Here is a 15,033-nt window from a genome sequence, read left to right on the forward strand (position 1 = left end):
TGGTTATTGTAGCACAACATTGTCAAATCATGGACTAATTAGGCTTAATAGATTCGTCTCGCGAATTACACTCTATCCGTGCAATTAGTTTTGTAATTAGCCTATATTTAATACTCCTAATTAGCATCCAAACATCCGATGTGACGGGTGTTAAACTTTACCACCGTGTTGCCAAACAGACCCTAAGTTATGTCTTTACGTGCATGTGAAAGACGTTGATAAGCTTTCGAGCCAACAAGCTAATTGTAAATTGTACTTGTGCATCGACTGACCTCTTTCACCATCCACACGCGGAATCGCCGCGGTGATAACACCGCCTATTGCCTGACACGATCATTTTGAAGTCTTGGCTTCCACAAATCAATATAGTATTGACAACCGGAAGCCAAGACTTTTACTTAGTGCTAAAGAGGGTGGTCGTAAACCTTTGATATTGATCGTAGTGGTTTGGCCGTTGGATTTAGGATCATGCATGTTTCTTTGGTAATTGAATTTACAAACCATACGTATTGCATCAGTCATTACCTAGAAAAACAGTGTATTAATAATATATTAACACTGACCAATAGTTTTTTTTTCAACCATGAGGATTGTATCAAGACAGTCAAGAAACTAACTCAAATTTGAAATGAAACATTAACATCTGGTTTGTACTTCCTCATCAAATGGGGGCCTTCAGTCATCTCCCCCACCTCTTGCCTGTTGGTGTTAACTTTTCTGATCTCCAGTTGAAAGCTCCAGTACAGGCCTAATTAGCTTAGGAAAGATCCACACAGTGGATCCAAACACACAGACTTGTGGTGGCCCACCTGCAGGTAACCCTCCTGCAGACTCACAGCTAGCATTAACCCAATCCAAACTCGCAGGCCCCACATGTCAGTTGTACCATGCTCCTCGATTTGTGACTCCAGTTCTACTGCTCTAGGCCAACCAGATAGACAGAGAAAAACACTGTACGACACGGATGTGACCTCTCAGTGTCCTCCCCCTCTCATCACAAGAAAACACTCTCTCTCTAGAGCCAAACTGCTCTCCCCCCCTCTCTCTCTCTCTAAACAAAACTCCAAGCTTATAGCCTGCTAGGAAGCTACTCCCCTCTAGCTTAGCCCCTGCCACTCTATCGCCCAGCCATACAGCTACTCGCTGTCACTGAGGCAGCGGCGCAAGTGCGCAAAGCCGAGCGCGAGAACCCACGAAACCAACCAAGAGCTCCGCCCCCATTAAGGCAGGCAGGCTTGCTGCAGCACGCTTCGCACTCCATCGTCGTTGTCCTCCCTCCCTGTAATGTCACTCCCCCGATGCTTGTCCGCAGCTCAGTGGCCATGAGGACGACGGCCGCGGCCACCTCGCGTGCTCTCGTCGCCCTCCTCCTCGTCGCCGTCGCCGTCGCCGACGATGGTTGGTGATCTGTTTCCCTTTTCGCTCTCTCCCTATATCTCTTTCTTCTCCGGGTGTCCTCTGGTTGCGTACTGGGGAGCAAAAGATTCAGGGGGTTGGGTTTGTTAGGATTAGTATTTTATTAGCGCCGCAAGTACGCGCTTTTGGAGGCATGGTGATTCGCTAGTGCTCCATTCCCATTTCTTTACCGAGTCTAACACTTAACTACTCCTTGTGATTTGTGCCATTCTCATCTCATCTTCTCTTCTGCCTTGCCAAGAAGCTTGCAGCAGCCTCAGCCCTCAACCTAGTTCACCGATGTTTCAAAATGTATATCTTCTCCCTTCGCGTTCTGTTTTTGTTTTTACATGTGCCGTTTTCTGCCCTGTTCTGCTGCTTGTTGGAGCAAACTTTCAGAAGATTAAGAAATGGTTTGGGCACCAAATCTTCCCTCTTTCTTTGGCTCTTCAGTGATGCAAGTGTTTTTAATCTGTTCTGTGTACGTTGTTGAGCCGTTACTTTGATTTTTCTGCTCACTATGATCCTGCTCCCATTGTGGGCGAATCCTGGTAACTTTGTCTTTCACCATTGTGCTATTTTTGGGCTTTTCAAATCTGCTGTTCCTCAACTAAGTTTGCTTTCTTGCCTTGAAAACTAGAGGAAACCGTCTCTTTCTGCTCATATTCCTTTTGCCGAACCTTCTGTTCAGATTTCTACCAATCTATAATCCGTTGTATCGCTGTTCTTTGTGCTAATCCGGCTGGTTCTACATCTTCCACAGGGTCGACGCTGCTGGAGATCAAGAAGTCCTTCCGCAACGTCGGCAACGTACTGTATGATTGGGCCGGCGATGACTACTGCTCTTGGCGCGGCGTCGTGTGCGACAACGTCACCTTCGCCGTCGCTGCTCTGTAAGATCAGCGTCCATTGAAGTTACCTCCTTTTCCTACCGACTGAGATGTGTGGCCACTGATGCGGGTTGGCGCCAATGCAATGCAGCAACCTCTCCGGACTCAACCTTGGGGGCGAGATCTCTCCAGCTGTCGGCAGCCTCAAGAGCCTCAGTTCCATGTACGGATGATTTCTTCTTTATCCTAATGACTGCGCTGTTGATTGGATTGCATTTTCTGACCTGAGGTAACTTGTGTGCTTTGGCATGTGCATCCAGCGATTTGAAGTCAAATGGGCTGTCCGGGCAGATCCCTGATGAGATTGGTGATTGTTCGTCGCTCAGGACACTGTAAGTGAGCTCTATGAGTTCTTCTGATTTTTAGGTTGTGGATTTATGCATATTTTGCTTACGGTTTATTCGATCTATGGTCTTTTGGTTTTAGGGACTTGTCTTTCAATAACTTGGATGGCGACATACCATTTTCGATATCAAAGTTGAAGCAGCTCGAGAACTTGTGAGGCTTGGTTCTTGCTGAATGGATACCAAAACAGCTTGCTATGATGGTCCTTTTGTAAGTTCTTGCTGATCTTGTGCTGTGTTTGTGATTTTCTAGGATATTGAAGAACAACCAGCTGGTTGGTGCAATCCCATCAACGCTGTCGCAGCTCCCGAATTTGAAGATCTTGTAAGATGCTTGTGCTACATGATTCTTATAATGTGGATTTAATTAAATGGGTTGGTACAGAATTTCTAATGTGATGCTCATTTCAGGGATTTGGCTCAAAACAAATTGACTGGGGAGATTCCAAGACTTATCTATTGGAATGAGGTTCTTCAGTACTTGTAAGTCATCCTTACATTGTTTTGTTATTTCAAAGAATATGTACTAGTGCTGGACTACTATCACTGCTAGTACTCTATCTACATTATTGAGGGCCTGGCCGCGCAGCAAAAGCTGGGCAGCTTTATGAAGTTTTTATAGCTTGGATGGTCTTGTCAAATGACATTTATGTGCATAAAGTGTTATGAAAAGTCAAGAAGTTTCTTCAATATTTTGTGGCTAAATTGGTCATAATTCATTACTTAGGGGACTGCGTGGCAATCATTTAGAAGGAAGCCTCTCTCCTGATATGTGCCAGCTGACTGGCCTTTGGTACTTGTAAGTTAACCGCGTGCCTAGTTCATTACAATTTTTTTTATGTTTCCTCAATCTGATTTTGAGCGTCCCATTAATTTGATCGTCAGTGATGTGAAGAACAATAGCTTGACCGGGGTGATACCAGACACCATTGGAAACTGTACGAGCTTTCAGGTCTTGTACGTATATGCATTCTTTGACCCTTCTGAAATCTGAACTAAGCTATTTAACTTTCCATTACGATTTTTCCTAACCTTTTTTATTGGTAGGGATTTGTCTTACAATCAGTTTACCGGGCCAATCCCGTTCAACATTGGCTTCCTACAAGTGGCCACACTGTATGCCTCTTCCCTTTTTTCACCGAAAAGAATCTAGTTACATGCATAACAGAGATAAGCTTACCTGCAAAAATGCACACATTTTGTCTTAGGTCCTTGCAAGGGAACAAGTTCACTGGTCCAATTCCATCAGTAATTGGTCTGATGCAGGCTCTTGCTGTTCTGTAAGTTCGATGATGAATTCTGTAGTTGCTAGATTATTGGCTAATCTAAAAGTGAGGCAACACTTTCTCATTTGTCGGTGGTGCAAGAAATACGATTGCTAATTGATACAACCTTTTACTTGTCAGAGATCTGAGTTACAACCAATTGTCTGGCCCTATACCATCGATACTGGGCAACTTGACATACACTGAAAAGCTGTAAGAATTCTTATCGCCCTAAATCTAGTCCATTGCTGTTTTATATTTTAATTTAACTGTTACAATTCACCCAAGAAAAGTTTGATGCGAGCATATTTCCGAGTTAGTACCATCATACATCTTGTGCTTGTAGGTACATGCAAGGCAATAGGTTAACAGGGTCAATACCGCCTGAGCTAGGAAATATGTCAACGCTTCATTACTTGTAAGTTTTAGTGTTTCTGTTGTTTTATATGTATGAAAATTCAGGTTAATTGTTGATCTATCTGTGTTGACAAATTGTCTGAATTCAGAGAATTGAATGATAATCAACTTACTGGGTCTATTCCTCCGGAGCTCGGGAAGCTTACAGGCTTATTTGACTTGTAAGTACCTTTTTGGGACCCTTTAATATTTTTCACGTGAGAAGTGCTTCTATGCTCTCCTGAAACTATATTGCTTGAAAATAGTTAATTGAACTCATTTTACAGGAACCTCGCAAATAACAACCTTGAGGGACCGATCCCTGACAATCTAAGTTCATGCGTGAATCTCAATAGCTTGTAAGAACAAATAATTCCTGAAGTTTTGCAGGTCATTTGTAGTGTCACGCATACATATATGACATGCTAATTTTCTTTTACAGCAATGCTTATGGCAACAAGTTAAATGGGACCATTCCTCTTTCGTTGCGGAAACTTGAAAGCATGACATACTTGTAAGTTCAAAATGGGTTTTAAGCCTTATGTTGTGCAAAACATGATTCGAATGAATTTTGTTTCATGGTGATCTGCTGCTCTGCTCATCTTGATTACTTATGTTGATCCTCTTTTTTTTTAATATGTATAGAAATCTGTCATCAAATTTTCTTAGTGGCCCTATTCCTATTGAGCTATCAAGGATCAACAATTTGGACACCTTGTAAGCTTTCATCAGCTTGCATTTTTTTAGTATCGCTGTCATGCTATGCTATATGTGACAAAGATATACATACCAGGGACTTATCCTGCAATATGATGACCGGTCCAATTCCACCAGCCATTGGCAGCTTAGAGCATCTATTGAGACTGTAAGTTTTTGGACCACTGTTTCTCAGATGTGTTGCCAGTTTCATGTACTGACAACAAACATGTTTATCTAGTAACTTGAGCAAGAATGGCTTTCTTGGATTCATCCCTGCTGAGTTTGGTAACTTGAGGAGTGTCATGGAGATGTAAGTGCCTTATTTTCTAGATTGGAACCCTTTTAAAGATTAGTTCCTTGCATACTATTTTGAATAACTTGACTTTTATTTCTAGTGATTTGTCCTATAATCACCTTGGTGGCCTGATTCCTCAAGAGCTTGGAATGTTGCAAAATCTGATGTTGTTGTAAGTTGTATCCTTTGAAGTCACATTTTCTTTTCAAGTTCATAAGTTTAATTTCAGAAGGAAAGCTTCTGATTCATCTGTTTATTTATTCACTTATGTAGAAAACTGGAAAATAACAATATCACTGGAGATGTCTCTTCACTGATGAACTGCTTCAGCCTCAATATCTTGTAAGTTCATATGGAGGAAACTTCTAAGGATGCTCAAAGTCTATGTTTCTAACATTATCCTTTTCATTTGTGGACAGAAATGTATCATACAATAATTTGGCTGGTGTTGTCCCTACTGACAATAACTTCTCGCGGTTTTCACCTGACAGGTATTGTGCACCCCCATTTCCATCAGTATTAAATCTGTTTGCTCGGACCTGGAAACATTATTTTAGTTTTCTGGTTATTTTTCAGCTTTTTAGGTAATCCTGGACTCTGTGGATATTGGCTTGGTTCTTCGTGTCGTTCCACCAACCACCAAGAGAAACGTAAGAACAGTTTTGCATTGATGAATTGTTTCGAAGTAAACTTTATTCACATAATAAATTTCCTTCTTTTCTTCCACTGGATTTTGTATGCAGCACCAATCTCAAGGGCTGCGATACTTGGCATTGCTGTGGGTGGACTTGTTATCCTCCTGATGATCTTAGTAGCTGTTTGCAGGCCACACCGTCCACCTGTTTTCAAAGATGTCACTGTAAGCAAACCAGGTAATGCATCGACTGAGTTTGAAATCTACTCATACAATACATCAATTCTTTCATTACTTTTTGAAGTTTGATATCATATATTGCTCGTATATTTAGTTCCTAATAAATTTATCAAACAATGCTATTTTCTGGAGTTGTAATTTATCACTCAGTTGATATGCTAGAACAGTATTAATACCTTGTAATAGATATGCATGCTGTTGCAGTGAGCAATGGTCCCCCCAAGCTGGTAATTCTTCATATGAACATGGCCCTTCATGCGTACGAGGATATAATGAGGATGACTGAAAACTTGAGTGAGAAATACATCATTGGGTATGGGGCGTCAAGTACAGTTTACAAATGTGTTCTGAAGAACTGCAAACCAGTGGCAATAAAAAAGTTGTATGCCCACTACCCGCAGAGCCTGAAGGAATTTGAGACTGAGCTTGAGACTGTTGGTAGCATCAAACACCGGAATCTAGTCAGCCTTCAAGGATACTCACTATCACCTGTTGGGAATCTTCTCTTCTATGATTATATGGAAAGTGGTAGCCTTTGGGATGTTTTACATGGTAAGTCGCAGCAGCTAACACATTCACCCAGTTTTTTTTGGGTCTAGGAATCAGGAGAGCAATTTAATGAATCAATCAGTAGCTAGCGCTACTATGCTTCTTTTCATTTCAATAGTCTTTGTTTGTTCATCTGTCACATAACATCATCTGGGATATCAAGACAGTTCATGTTTTGACAGAGGCTTCCTAATTTTTGGTTGTGGATATTCAGACAGAACTACTATGACTGCATCATGATAAAACTCTCTCTCTTATTTCCTCTTATTTCAGAAAGTTCATCCAAGAAGAAAAAACTTGACTGGGAGAGTCGCCTCCGGATTGCGCTCGGTGCAGCTCAAGGCCTTGCTTACCTTCACCATGACTGCAGTCCGCGAATAATTCATCGGGATGTAAAATCAAAGAACATCCTCCTTGACAAAGATTACGAGGCCCATCTTACAGACTTTGGGATTGCAAAGAGCTTGTGTGTCTCAAAAACTCACACGTCAACCTATGTCATGGGCACTATTGGCTACATCGATCCTGAGTACGCTCGCACTTCCCGCCTCAACGAAAAGTCTGATGTCTACAGCTATGGCATTGTTCTGCTGGAGCTGCTGACTGGCAAGAAGCCAGTGGACAACGAGTGCAATCTCCATCACTTGGTAACTATTTTTCGGTCTAGAAGTCGTTTTCTTCAGCTTATATTGCTTTGGATTCCAGTAGTGCCCAATAATTGCTGAACGAGGTGACCATTAGGCTTGTGTTCCTACCAGGGGACCAGCAACATGAAACCTAGCATGTGAGTAGATCTATCTGCACTGTAGACCTGCTATCGACTGGTGAGCCATCCATTGGCTGTGCTGACTGAAAGCTCCATTATAAGTTGCCGTGTCCTCCCCTAAAGCCTGCCATCTGTGTCCCCCTGTCATCAAATAATATAGATTGGAAGCAAAAAATGAAGTAACAGGATAACAGTGGGTTTTCATGTGCCCATCAGTAGCTTTTCCATGCCTTGATGTTACATTTGAAGTCACCTCAATTTTAAACATGGGGATCATCGTCACCCAAAATGACAATGCATATGCGCAGCAGTGGTGATAAATTAGGATGTTCTAGTATCTGGATAAAACTTGTGCCATGACACTGGTGTGGGCAGTCTCAGTACCGCATTTTATAATCATCAGCTGTAGGCTGGAACCAATTTACTTAATCTATAATCTAAAACATCGATCCATGCCTGAAATTATAACGCTTCTGCTGCTTCTTATATTGGCAGTAAAATTGTACATTATATTGTTGAAAGTCAAGGAAACTTTTTAAATGCTTTCTGGTTGGCAGATATGTCAACTATAGTGCTGCATTTCTAGCTCCGATCAAGCTCTCAACCAGTGCTTCAATCGCAGATCCTATCGAAGACGGCGAGCAATGAGGTCATGGAGACTGTGGACCCCGACATCGGAGACACCTGCAAGGACCTCGGCGAGGTGAAGAAGGTGTTCCAGCTCGCGCTGCTCTGCACGAAGCGGCAGCCGTCGGACCGGCCGACGATGCACGAGGTGGTGCGCGTCCTGGACTGCCTGGTGAACCCCGACCCGCCGCCGAAGCCGCCCGCCCACCAGCCGTCCGGCCAATCACCGTTGCCCCCGCCGTCGTCCGTCCCGAGCTACATCAACGAGTACGTCAGCCTGCGGGGCACCGGCGCGCTCTCCTGCGCCAACTCGACCAGCACCTCGGACGCCGAGCTGTTCCTCAAGTTCGGCGAGGCCATCTCGCAGAACACGGAGTAGGGAAGAGGTCTGAAGAGTTCGGGCGGCGGCGGTGGAGGGTGCAGATAGTGAAGTAGTAGCTGACTGACATTTTGTGGAAGATGTGCCGGGCTTGTTACTGGTAATGCAGGAGATCGATTAACAAGTGACTCAGTAGGGTGTTGTTAACTGTAAAAAGTCGTGTCTCTAGAGCTTCTTCCTCTTCTTTTTACCATTTTGCCTTGGTCTAACTTAGGAGGAGGCTGCATTGTTCATCTCTCTCGCTCCTGCATGATCTTTTCTTTTCCGTGCCTTTTGCCGTGTTGGAAGAACCAAGGGAGGGTGACTGACCTCCATCTGCATGAAAACTACCAGCTCCTGTTGCTTTTGTTGGAACTGACCTCTGTAAAGTGGTGAGTTTCTTTCTGTTACTGGGATCAAGATTGGTGATCAAACGGCAGAGCAGCACTGGATTTTCTGGGATCTTTTCCCTCCCGGACCCGGACGTAGGACGTCTGCCGCTGCCATGCCGTGGCCCCCGGGCACCTGGAGGGCGGCATGTGCCGGTTGTGCGGATGTCGCGGGGCTTGTGGACGGACGCGTCGGCCCCGTGGCGTGTCAGGGAGGCGTAAATGATGCGAGGCGAGAGGTTGCAGTCTTGCAGAGCGCAGGACGCTGGGTCCGGCCGGATGGGGTTGCAGCGCGAGTGAAGGGTGGTGGTGGTGATTGATTGATGCGTGGGGCGTGGGCCATGAGGATGGGCAGTGCAGCGCAACGCCATCCTCGTGAACCCGAGGAGAGGACGGGCGAGGAGCTCTCGCTCAGCTCAGGCCAGCCGTGGCTGGGGCCTGGTGGATTCTCAGCCGTGGTAGCCTGGTAGGGCAGGGTGGGAGTGCGTGCGGTCAGGGATGAGAACTGGACGTGCCATGGCGCACAGCAAACCGTCGGCACTCGGCAGTGCCAGGGTCAAGCCACTTGCCGCTGGGACCGGTGCTGGGTTCCTAACTTCCTATACTTCGGCTGGCGGAGCCGGAGCGGCGTCTCGGCCGGCCCACCGCGGCCGCCGAAAGAGTTTCCAGTCTACGGCGCCGCCATTCTTGTTCTCATGAATCTTATCAGCTTCCCTCTCCCTTCCAGGCTTCCACCGTTGGATGACAACAGCAGCCGTGACCCACCAGGATTCAAAATGGCAAAGTCCTTTATCAATTTTTTTATGGCAAAGTCGGCCTAGTGAGCCCAAACGCCCAATCTCTCTCTACGTCAGCCCAACTTCATATAACTCAGACTCAGGCAACAAATGGGCCAGTGAGTGAACTATCGTATGCGGCCCACACACATAGCTCGGCCCGCTTCTCTTCGACCCAGCGAGCGGCAGGCGCCGCCGCCCTTCGCCATCGTACCCACCGGCCTACCCGCTCTGCTCGGCGGGCATCCTCCCAACACCGGCCAAGGTTTAAGAGAAAAAAAATCGGAGGTCACTAAGAAACGTGTTTATAGGATTTCTCGAAAATTTCTCGGATTCAACGTTTTCCTTTCAGACAAAATTTAGAAAATAACCCTCAATTTGTACACAAAATAACCTAGATTATTTTCAAACAACCTAACATGAAAAACAAGACATAACAATGTATAGAAATGGATAAGGTTTAGGGTTACGGGGGAGCTGGGAGGTAGGGGTTTTGGGCCGAGCTTCTTTGATTTGGGCGCGAATTCAAAAGGACCGAATTTCAAGCGGTAAAACAAAAAATGGGCTCAACCGAGAAACACGTTATTGGATTTCTCATTTTTTTCGCCTGAGAAATTTTTCCTTGACACCGGCAACCTCCTTCGACGCTTGATTCGGCAACCCACCCCGAAGGAATTTAAACCCTAGAGAGAATCCAACTCCAACCTCGCGCAACGACGCCGTCGCTAGTGGGTCTGGTAGCCGTGGCGACGGCGGCGAAGCTAGCCCGGCCGCCGACCAGGGCGTCGGGATATTGCTGGAGCTGTACCCGTCGGAGGACGACCTGCGGACATTTTTGCGAAAAAGAAAAAATGAGGACGGAGGACGACCTGTGGAGATCCTGCGGGAGCCGTTCAACCTCGTTGAGGGATGAGGGAACGAGCAGTAAAAATGGAAAAAAATTAATACCTGTTTGTTTGAGCTGCAGCTTTTAAGCTTTTCTGAAAAGCTGTTGCTAGCTTTTTATTTCTGAAAAGCCAATACTGGTTTTTAGAATATTTATTTAGCTTCCTGAACTCAAAAAGCTATGGAAAGCTGAGAAAACCGAGCTTTTCAGCTTTCCATATAAACTCAGCTTTTCTGAGCTTCTAGCTTTCTGCAAGCTACACGAGAAGTTCGCTATTTATTTGAGCTTCTAACTTTTCATGCTGAGAAGGTGCTAGGAAACTCAAACAAACAGACCTATCCATCTTCCGGAACATAGATAACTAAACATATATAATCTAGCAATAGTCCAATAACGGGCCTACAACAGCCCAACAAACTATCCCAACATTTTAAATGAACTATCTTAACATTTTTTACGTAAAAAAGTTAGTGAATGTAAAAAAAATTGTTGGTGAGTGTAAAAAAACATGTTGGTAAGTGAAAAAAAATTGGTGCATGTAAAAAATTGTTGAGCAATAATGTTGGTGAATGTAAAAAGGTTAAAGAAAAATATTGGTATATATAAAAAAAATATCGATCAATGTCAAGAAATGTTGATAACAATTAAGTCAGACTTTTTTAAAAACTTGATGAATACAAAGAAATGTTGATATATGTTAAAAAAGTTGTACATGAGATATATGGATTTTATCTATCTTAGAAGACACGTGGGAGCCCCCAGGATTCCTAAATGGCAAAGTCGGCCTAGTGAGCCCAATCTCTCTTTCCGTCGGCCCAATTTCTTATATAGGACTTTTTTTATTTTTACATTTTTTTTCGATTTTGTACAAATAAATAGTCGAACAAATTTTTTTGCAAAAATGGATCTATGCTGCCGGACTAAACGGCGGTAGCATCTTATTGCCGGTTGAAACGGTGGTAAGGGTCTTACCGCCGGCTGAATCGGCTGTAAGTTCCTTACTGCCCCCATCTGGCGGGCCGCCCACGGGTTCCAATGGTGTGGGGTATAAGGAGCTTTTGCCATTTCATCTGGCGGTAAGGGCGCCCCGCCAGTTCAAACGACAGAAGCCAGCCCTTACCGCCGGATGAGCTGGCGGGCCCCCCTTATATAAACGGCGCGCGGCCACCCCCAGGCTCCCACCCACGCCAGAGCAGACCGAATGAGCAAGGAAGGGAGGGAGGGAGACCGAAGGGAGGGAGGGAGAGGAGAAGGAAGGAGGGAGGGGAGGAGGAGGGAGGAAGGGAGGGAAAGGAAGGAAGGAAGAAAGAAAGGGAGAGGGAGGGAGGGAGGGGAGGGAGATTGAAGCTTCGGTTGTCGCTTCATTTCAGGTATTTTTTTTAAATCTCGTAGTTTAGTTAATGTAGATAGTGTAGTGGATAGATGTTCTGAGATTTAGGAAAATGTAGCGGATTTTAGACATAGTAAAATGTAGCTTAGCCAGTATAGTGGATTTAGCATAGGTATTTAGCTGACAGTAAATTTAGTTTGTTGATTTATGTAGATTAAATTTAGATGAATATTATTTGCATTGGTAGGGTTATATTTTATTTAGGTATTGACAATGTAGTTATTTTTGGGGTAGTTTGAATTATTAGATTTAGTGAGGACCTTTGTGCTTGTCCCATATATTCTTCCGGGTAAATGCCTATGCTAAATTTTGTTCGTAAGGTTGGTTTACTCTTAAATAGTTGTTAGTATCAATGATAGAATTAAATGAAGGTGTCGTTGGAGTTAACTGATTTAATTTAATGAGAGTAATTTGGACTGCTCGTTTCGTGTATGTTGGCAGGCATGTCGGATAGTTTATATTTCCAAGTGTTCTATGATCCGAGGGAGGTTAGATATGGTCCAGAAGGGGTATATTTGAGTGGTTTTCAATTTCTGCAAGTATTTACCAAGAGCAAGAGAGAGGACTTGGGGGACATATGCTGGTGGCTTTGTAAGGATTTCGGTGTTGACAGAGATCAAGTGAATGTGTCTGTGAGGGCTGTAGTGAAGAGATGGCCCGATATAAACTTTTGGGAGCTGCTCTCGCTTGAAGGAACCCCGAACTACTTAGCTTATGTAAAGGCATGCACGAGGCACAGTTTACCGCTCATATGGTATGTTCAATTGTTCAGGAAGGCTGAGTCTAGCAATCTGATGGTAGAAGAAGTGGGAGGTGCTGAAGTTGAAGCCAAAGAAGATGTGGAGAGTAATGATGGGCAAATGAAGAAGTTGATCATGATGGGGCAGAAGGGGGAGATGCAGAGGATCGTGTTGCAGCTCGTGAGCCTAATGGGGAGGCTGATGAGGGGGAAGAAATTGCTGAGTTAGTTGAGCAGGTGGAGAGGGAAGGAGAGGAGGCCAATGATGCCAGGATGATGACTCGTCGGATGAGGCCACTGGTGTACAATATCCACGTCAAGGACTACGCGGTTCACCGTGTCATGAGACACTTCGGCCTGTACCAGCAGTCCCCACTTTCTGTTACGTAAGCAGTCTCAGCCGCCGTTCATAGGTACACCCCACCCTTTCATTCTCCTTGCAATAAATATTTTTCGTTTATCTAACCCGCTGCACGATGGTTATGTTAGGGCTACCCGTCAGGGTGGTGGTGGGCCTAGGCCTAGTGAGTTTCGAGGATGGTTCAGTGGGTTGAGATGTGGACGACCGCTTTAGACGAGGTGGAGCAGGAGGACCGTGCGCACGACGACGACGCTTTCGCAGTGTACCTTTAGTGGTTCTTGCCGAGGACCAGGACGCGAGAGACGTACGTTCCGAGACAGCCACCGACGGAGACTGCGCCTGTCGCAGACGTACCCGCGCTCAAGGGACGTCAACTTCGGCGTCGTGGTAAGCTTCTGCATCATCTCTGTTACTCAACTTGCATCATGTCGTGTGGCTAACTTGAACCCTGTCCTCTTCCCAAAAGTACGACGTTATTTTAGAGGTCTCCACGGAGCTGACGTATGGCATCGACCACTTCCAGCAGCTGTCTGTGGAGCAGCACGAGTCGCTGTACAGGAGGGCCTTGGGTGCCTGCAATAGATTCCTCAGGGCCGTCAGCTGCCATGGCAGTTGCGCAGACGTCGTGCTTCCACCACAGGCTACCTACCCCTGTTCATCCTCTCCAGCTCCTACTCACCAGACGGGTACATCCTCTCAGCGACCCGTTTGTCCGCCGTATCCCGGCCCCTGTACTACACCACAGGCACATCCACCCTCCCAGGTGCGAGCGGCCGAGCTATCCTCGGCCACACCGGCACCACCATCATTTTGGCATGCCCTCACCGGCCTGTCCACTATTCCGTAGTACATGACCTCGACAGGTATGTGAATGTTATTTTATCATACACTAGTGACGAAATGTTGTCCAATTAACCTTACTAACTAATAATTTCTTAACACAGCCCCGCATATGTATGGAGCTTACAGTGGAGCGGGGCCCTCTTCTGCTGCACCAGGCACAGAGCTACGCCACTACAGTACGTGATGAATACATGTATTCTATTCCATTTTAAATACGCAACGAAACTAACAATACCATTTCCTTGGTTGCATAACAGGGTTCGCAGACGGCGAAGGGGCTTCGGAGGACTCCGTCGAGGAGGAAGGACAGAGAGGTCCAACATCCATGCTTGGGTGGACGAAATGTTGAGACACGAGCCTGACGTGATCGGTGCTTCGTAGTTGCGTGACGTCTCGAAGGCTCTACACAGGGCGTGACCCAGGACTTCGCAACACCACCTGTGGCCGCAGCAGGACGTCCGCCTCGCGATGTTGCCCCACGGGAACCCTTGGCGTACGACCAGTTCCAGACCAGAGCTGCGCAGCGGGTAGTGAGGCGTGGTCGTGGTCGCGGTGAGCCTCGTTTCAAGCGAGGACGCATTTAGTGCGTAGGACCTCCTTTATCTTTTGTAGGCCAATGCAGGGGTACGATTGTATAGCGTACGATGTGTAGTCATCCGCAGACTACTTTATGTAGGCTGGGAGTTAAATCATTTTCAATTATTTCGTTCAATCACTCTACCTCTCTCAAATTACGAATTTACATATTCTACTTTCAAATATATCATACAAAAATAAAGGAACAATATTTAAAACAGAGGAATAACCTCAAATTACGAAGTTAAATATTGCAATGGAACTACATAATTTACTTTCATAAATGTCATAATAAAATAATGAGGGAAAAATAATTAAAATAGAGCTAAAGCCGGTTCAAACAGCTATAGGTAGTTATAGCCATTTCAACTGGTTATAGCATCCCAACCCAGCTGCAGGCAATAACCGCCGCTTGAAACGGGGTAGGTCACCGGAGAAAGTACCCCTACCGCCGTTTGGTCTGGCGGCATAGATCCATTTTTTCAATTTTTTGTTCCACTATTTATTTCTACAAAATCGTAAAAAAAATAAAAAAATTAAAAATTCACTTAGGCACACAACAAATGTGCCCACGAGCGAATATATCCTATGCGGCCCACACATAGCCCGGCCCGC

General features: G+C 45.3%; 1 protein-coding gene across 2 annotated transcripts; it reads left to right on the top strand.

Moving 5' to 3' along the window:
• Positions 1–1,059: 1,059 nt before the first annotated feature.
• Positions 1,060–8,833, top strand: LOC117852849 (LRR receptor-like serine/threonine-protein kinase ER1). 2 transcript variants are annotated; one of them, XM_034735130.2, is made up of 27 exons: positions 1,060–1,398; positions 2,159–2,288; positions 2,377–2,448; positions 2,546–2,617; positions 2,712–2,783; positions 2,883–2,954; positions 3,041–3,112; positions 3,357–3,428; positions 3,515–3,586; positions 3,677–3,745; positions 3,838–3,909; positions 4,036–4,107; positions 4,241–4,312; positions 4,401–4,472; positions 4,578–4,649; positions 4,733–4,804; positions 4,936–5,007; positions 5,084–5,155; positions 5,228–5,299; positions 5,385–5,456; positions 5,558–5,626; positions 5,704–5,775; positions 5,861–5,934; positions 6,028–6,156; positions 6,345–6,710; positions 6,981–7,354; positions 8,096–8,833. In XM_034735130.2, the coding sequence occupies exons 1-27, from the start codon at positions 1,299–1,301 to the stop codon at positions 8,477–8,479; spliced, it is 2,991 nt and encodes a 996-aa protein (XP_034591021.1). In that variant the 5' UTR covers positions 1,060–1,298; the 3' UTR covers positions 8,480–8,833. The 2 variants fall into 2 exon arrangements, with proteins under 2 accessions (XP_034591021.1, XP_034591022.1); XM_034735131.2 differs by having other exon boundaries at positions 1,062–1,398; positions 6,363–6,710.
• The last annotated feature ends 6,200 nt before the right edge of the window (positions 8,834–15,033 follow it).

This window comes from Setaria viridis, chromosome 4 (assembly GCF_005286985.2).
Source record: "Setaria viridis chromosome 4, Setaria_viridis_v4.0, whole genome shotgun sequence".
Classification (NCBI taxonomy): domain Eukaryota; kingdom Viridiplantae; phylum Streptophyta; class Magnoliopsida; order Poales; family Poaceae; genus Setaria; species Setaria viridis.

Coding starts and splice junctions, on each gene's coding strand:
- LOC117852849 (XM_034735130.2), top strand. CDS start 1,299: ATGCTTGTCCGCAGCTCAGTGGCCATGAGGACGACGGCCGCGGCCACC. Junction 3,587..3,676: donor TGTACGAGCTTTCAGGTCTT/GTACGTATATGC, acceptor TTTTATTGGTAG/GGATTTGTCTTACAATCAGT. Junction 7,355..8,095: donor AGTGCAATCTCCATCACTTG/GTAACTATTTTT, acceptor CTTCAATCGCAG/ATCCTATCGAAGACGGCGAG.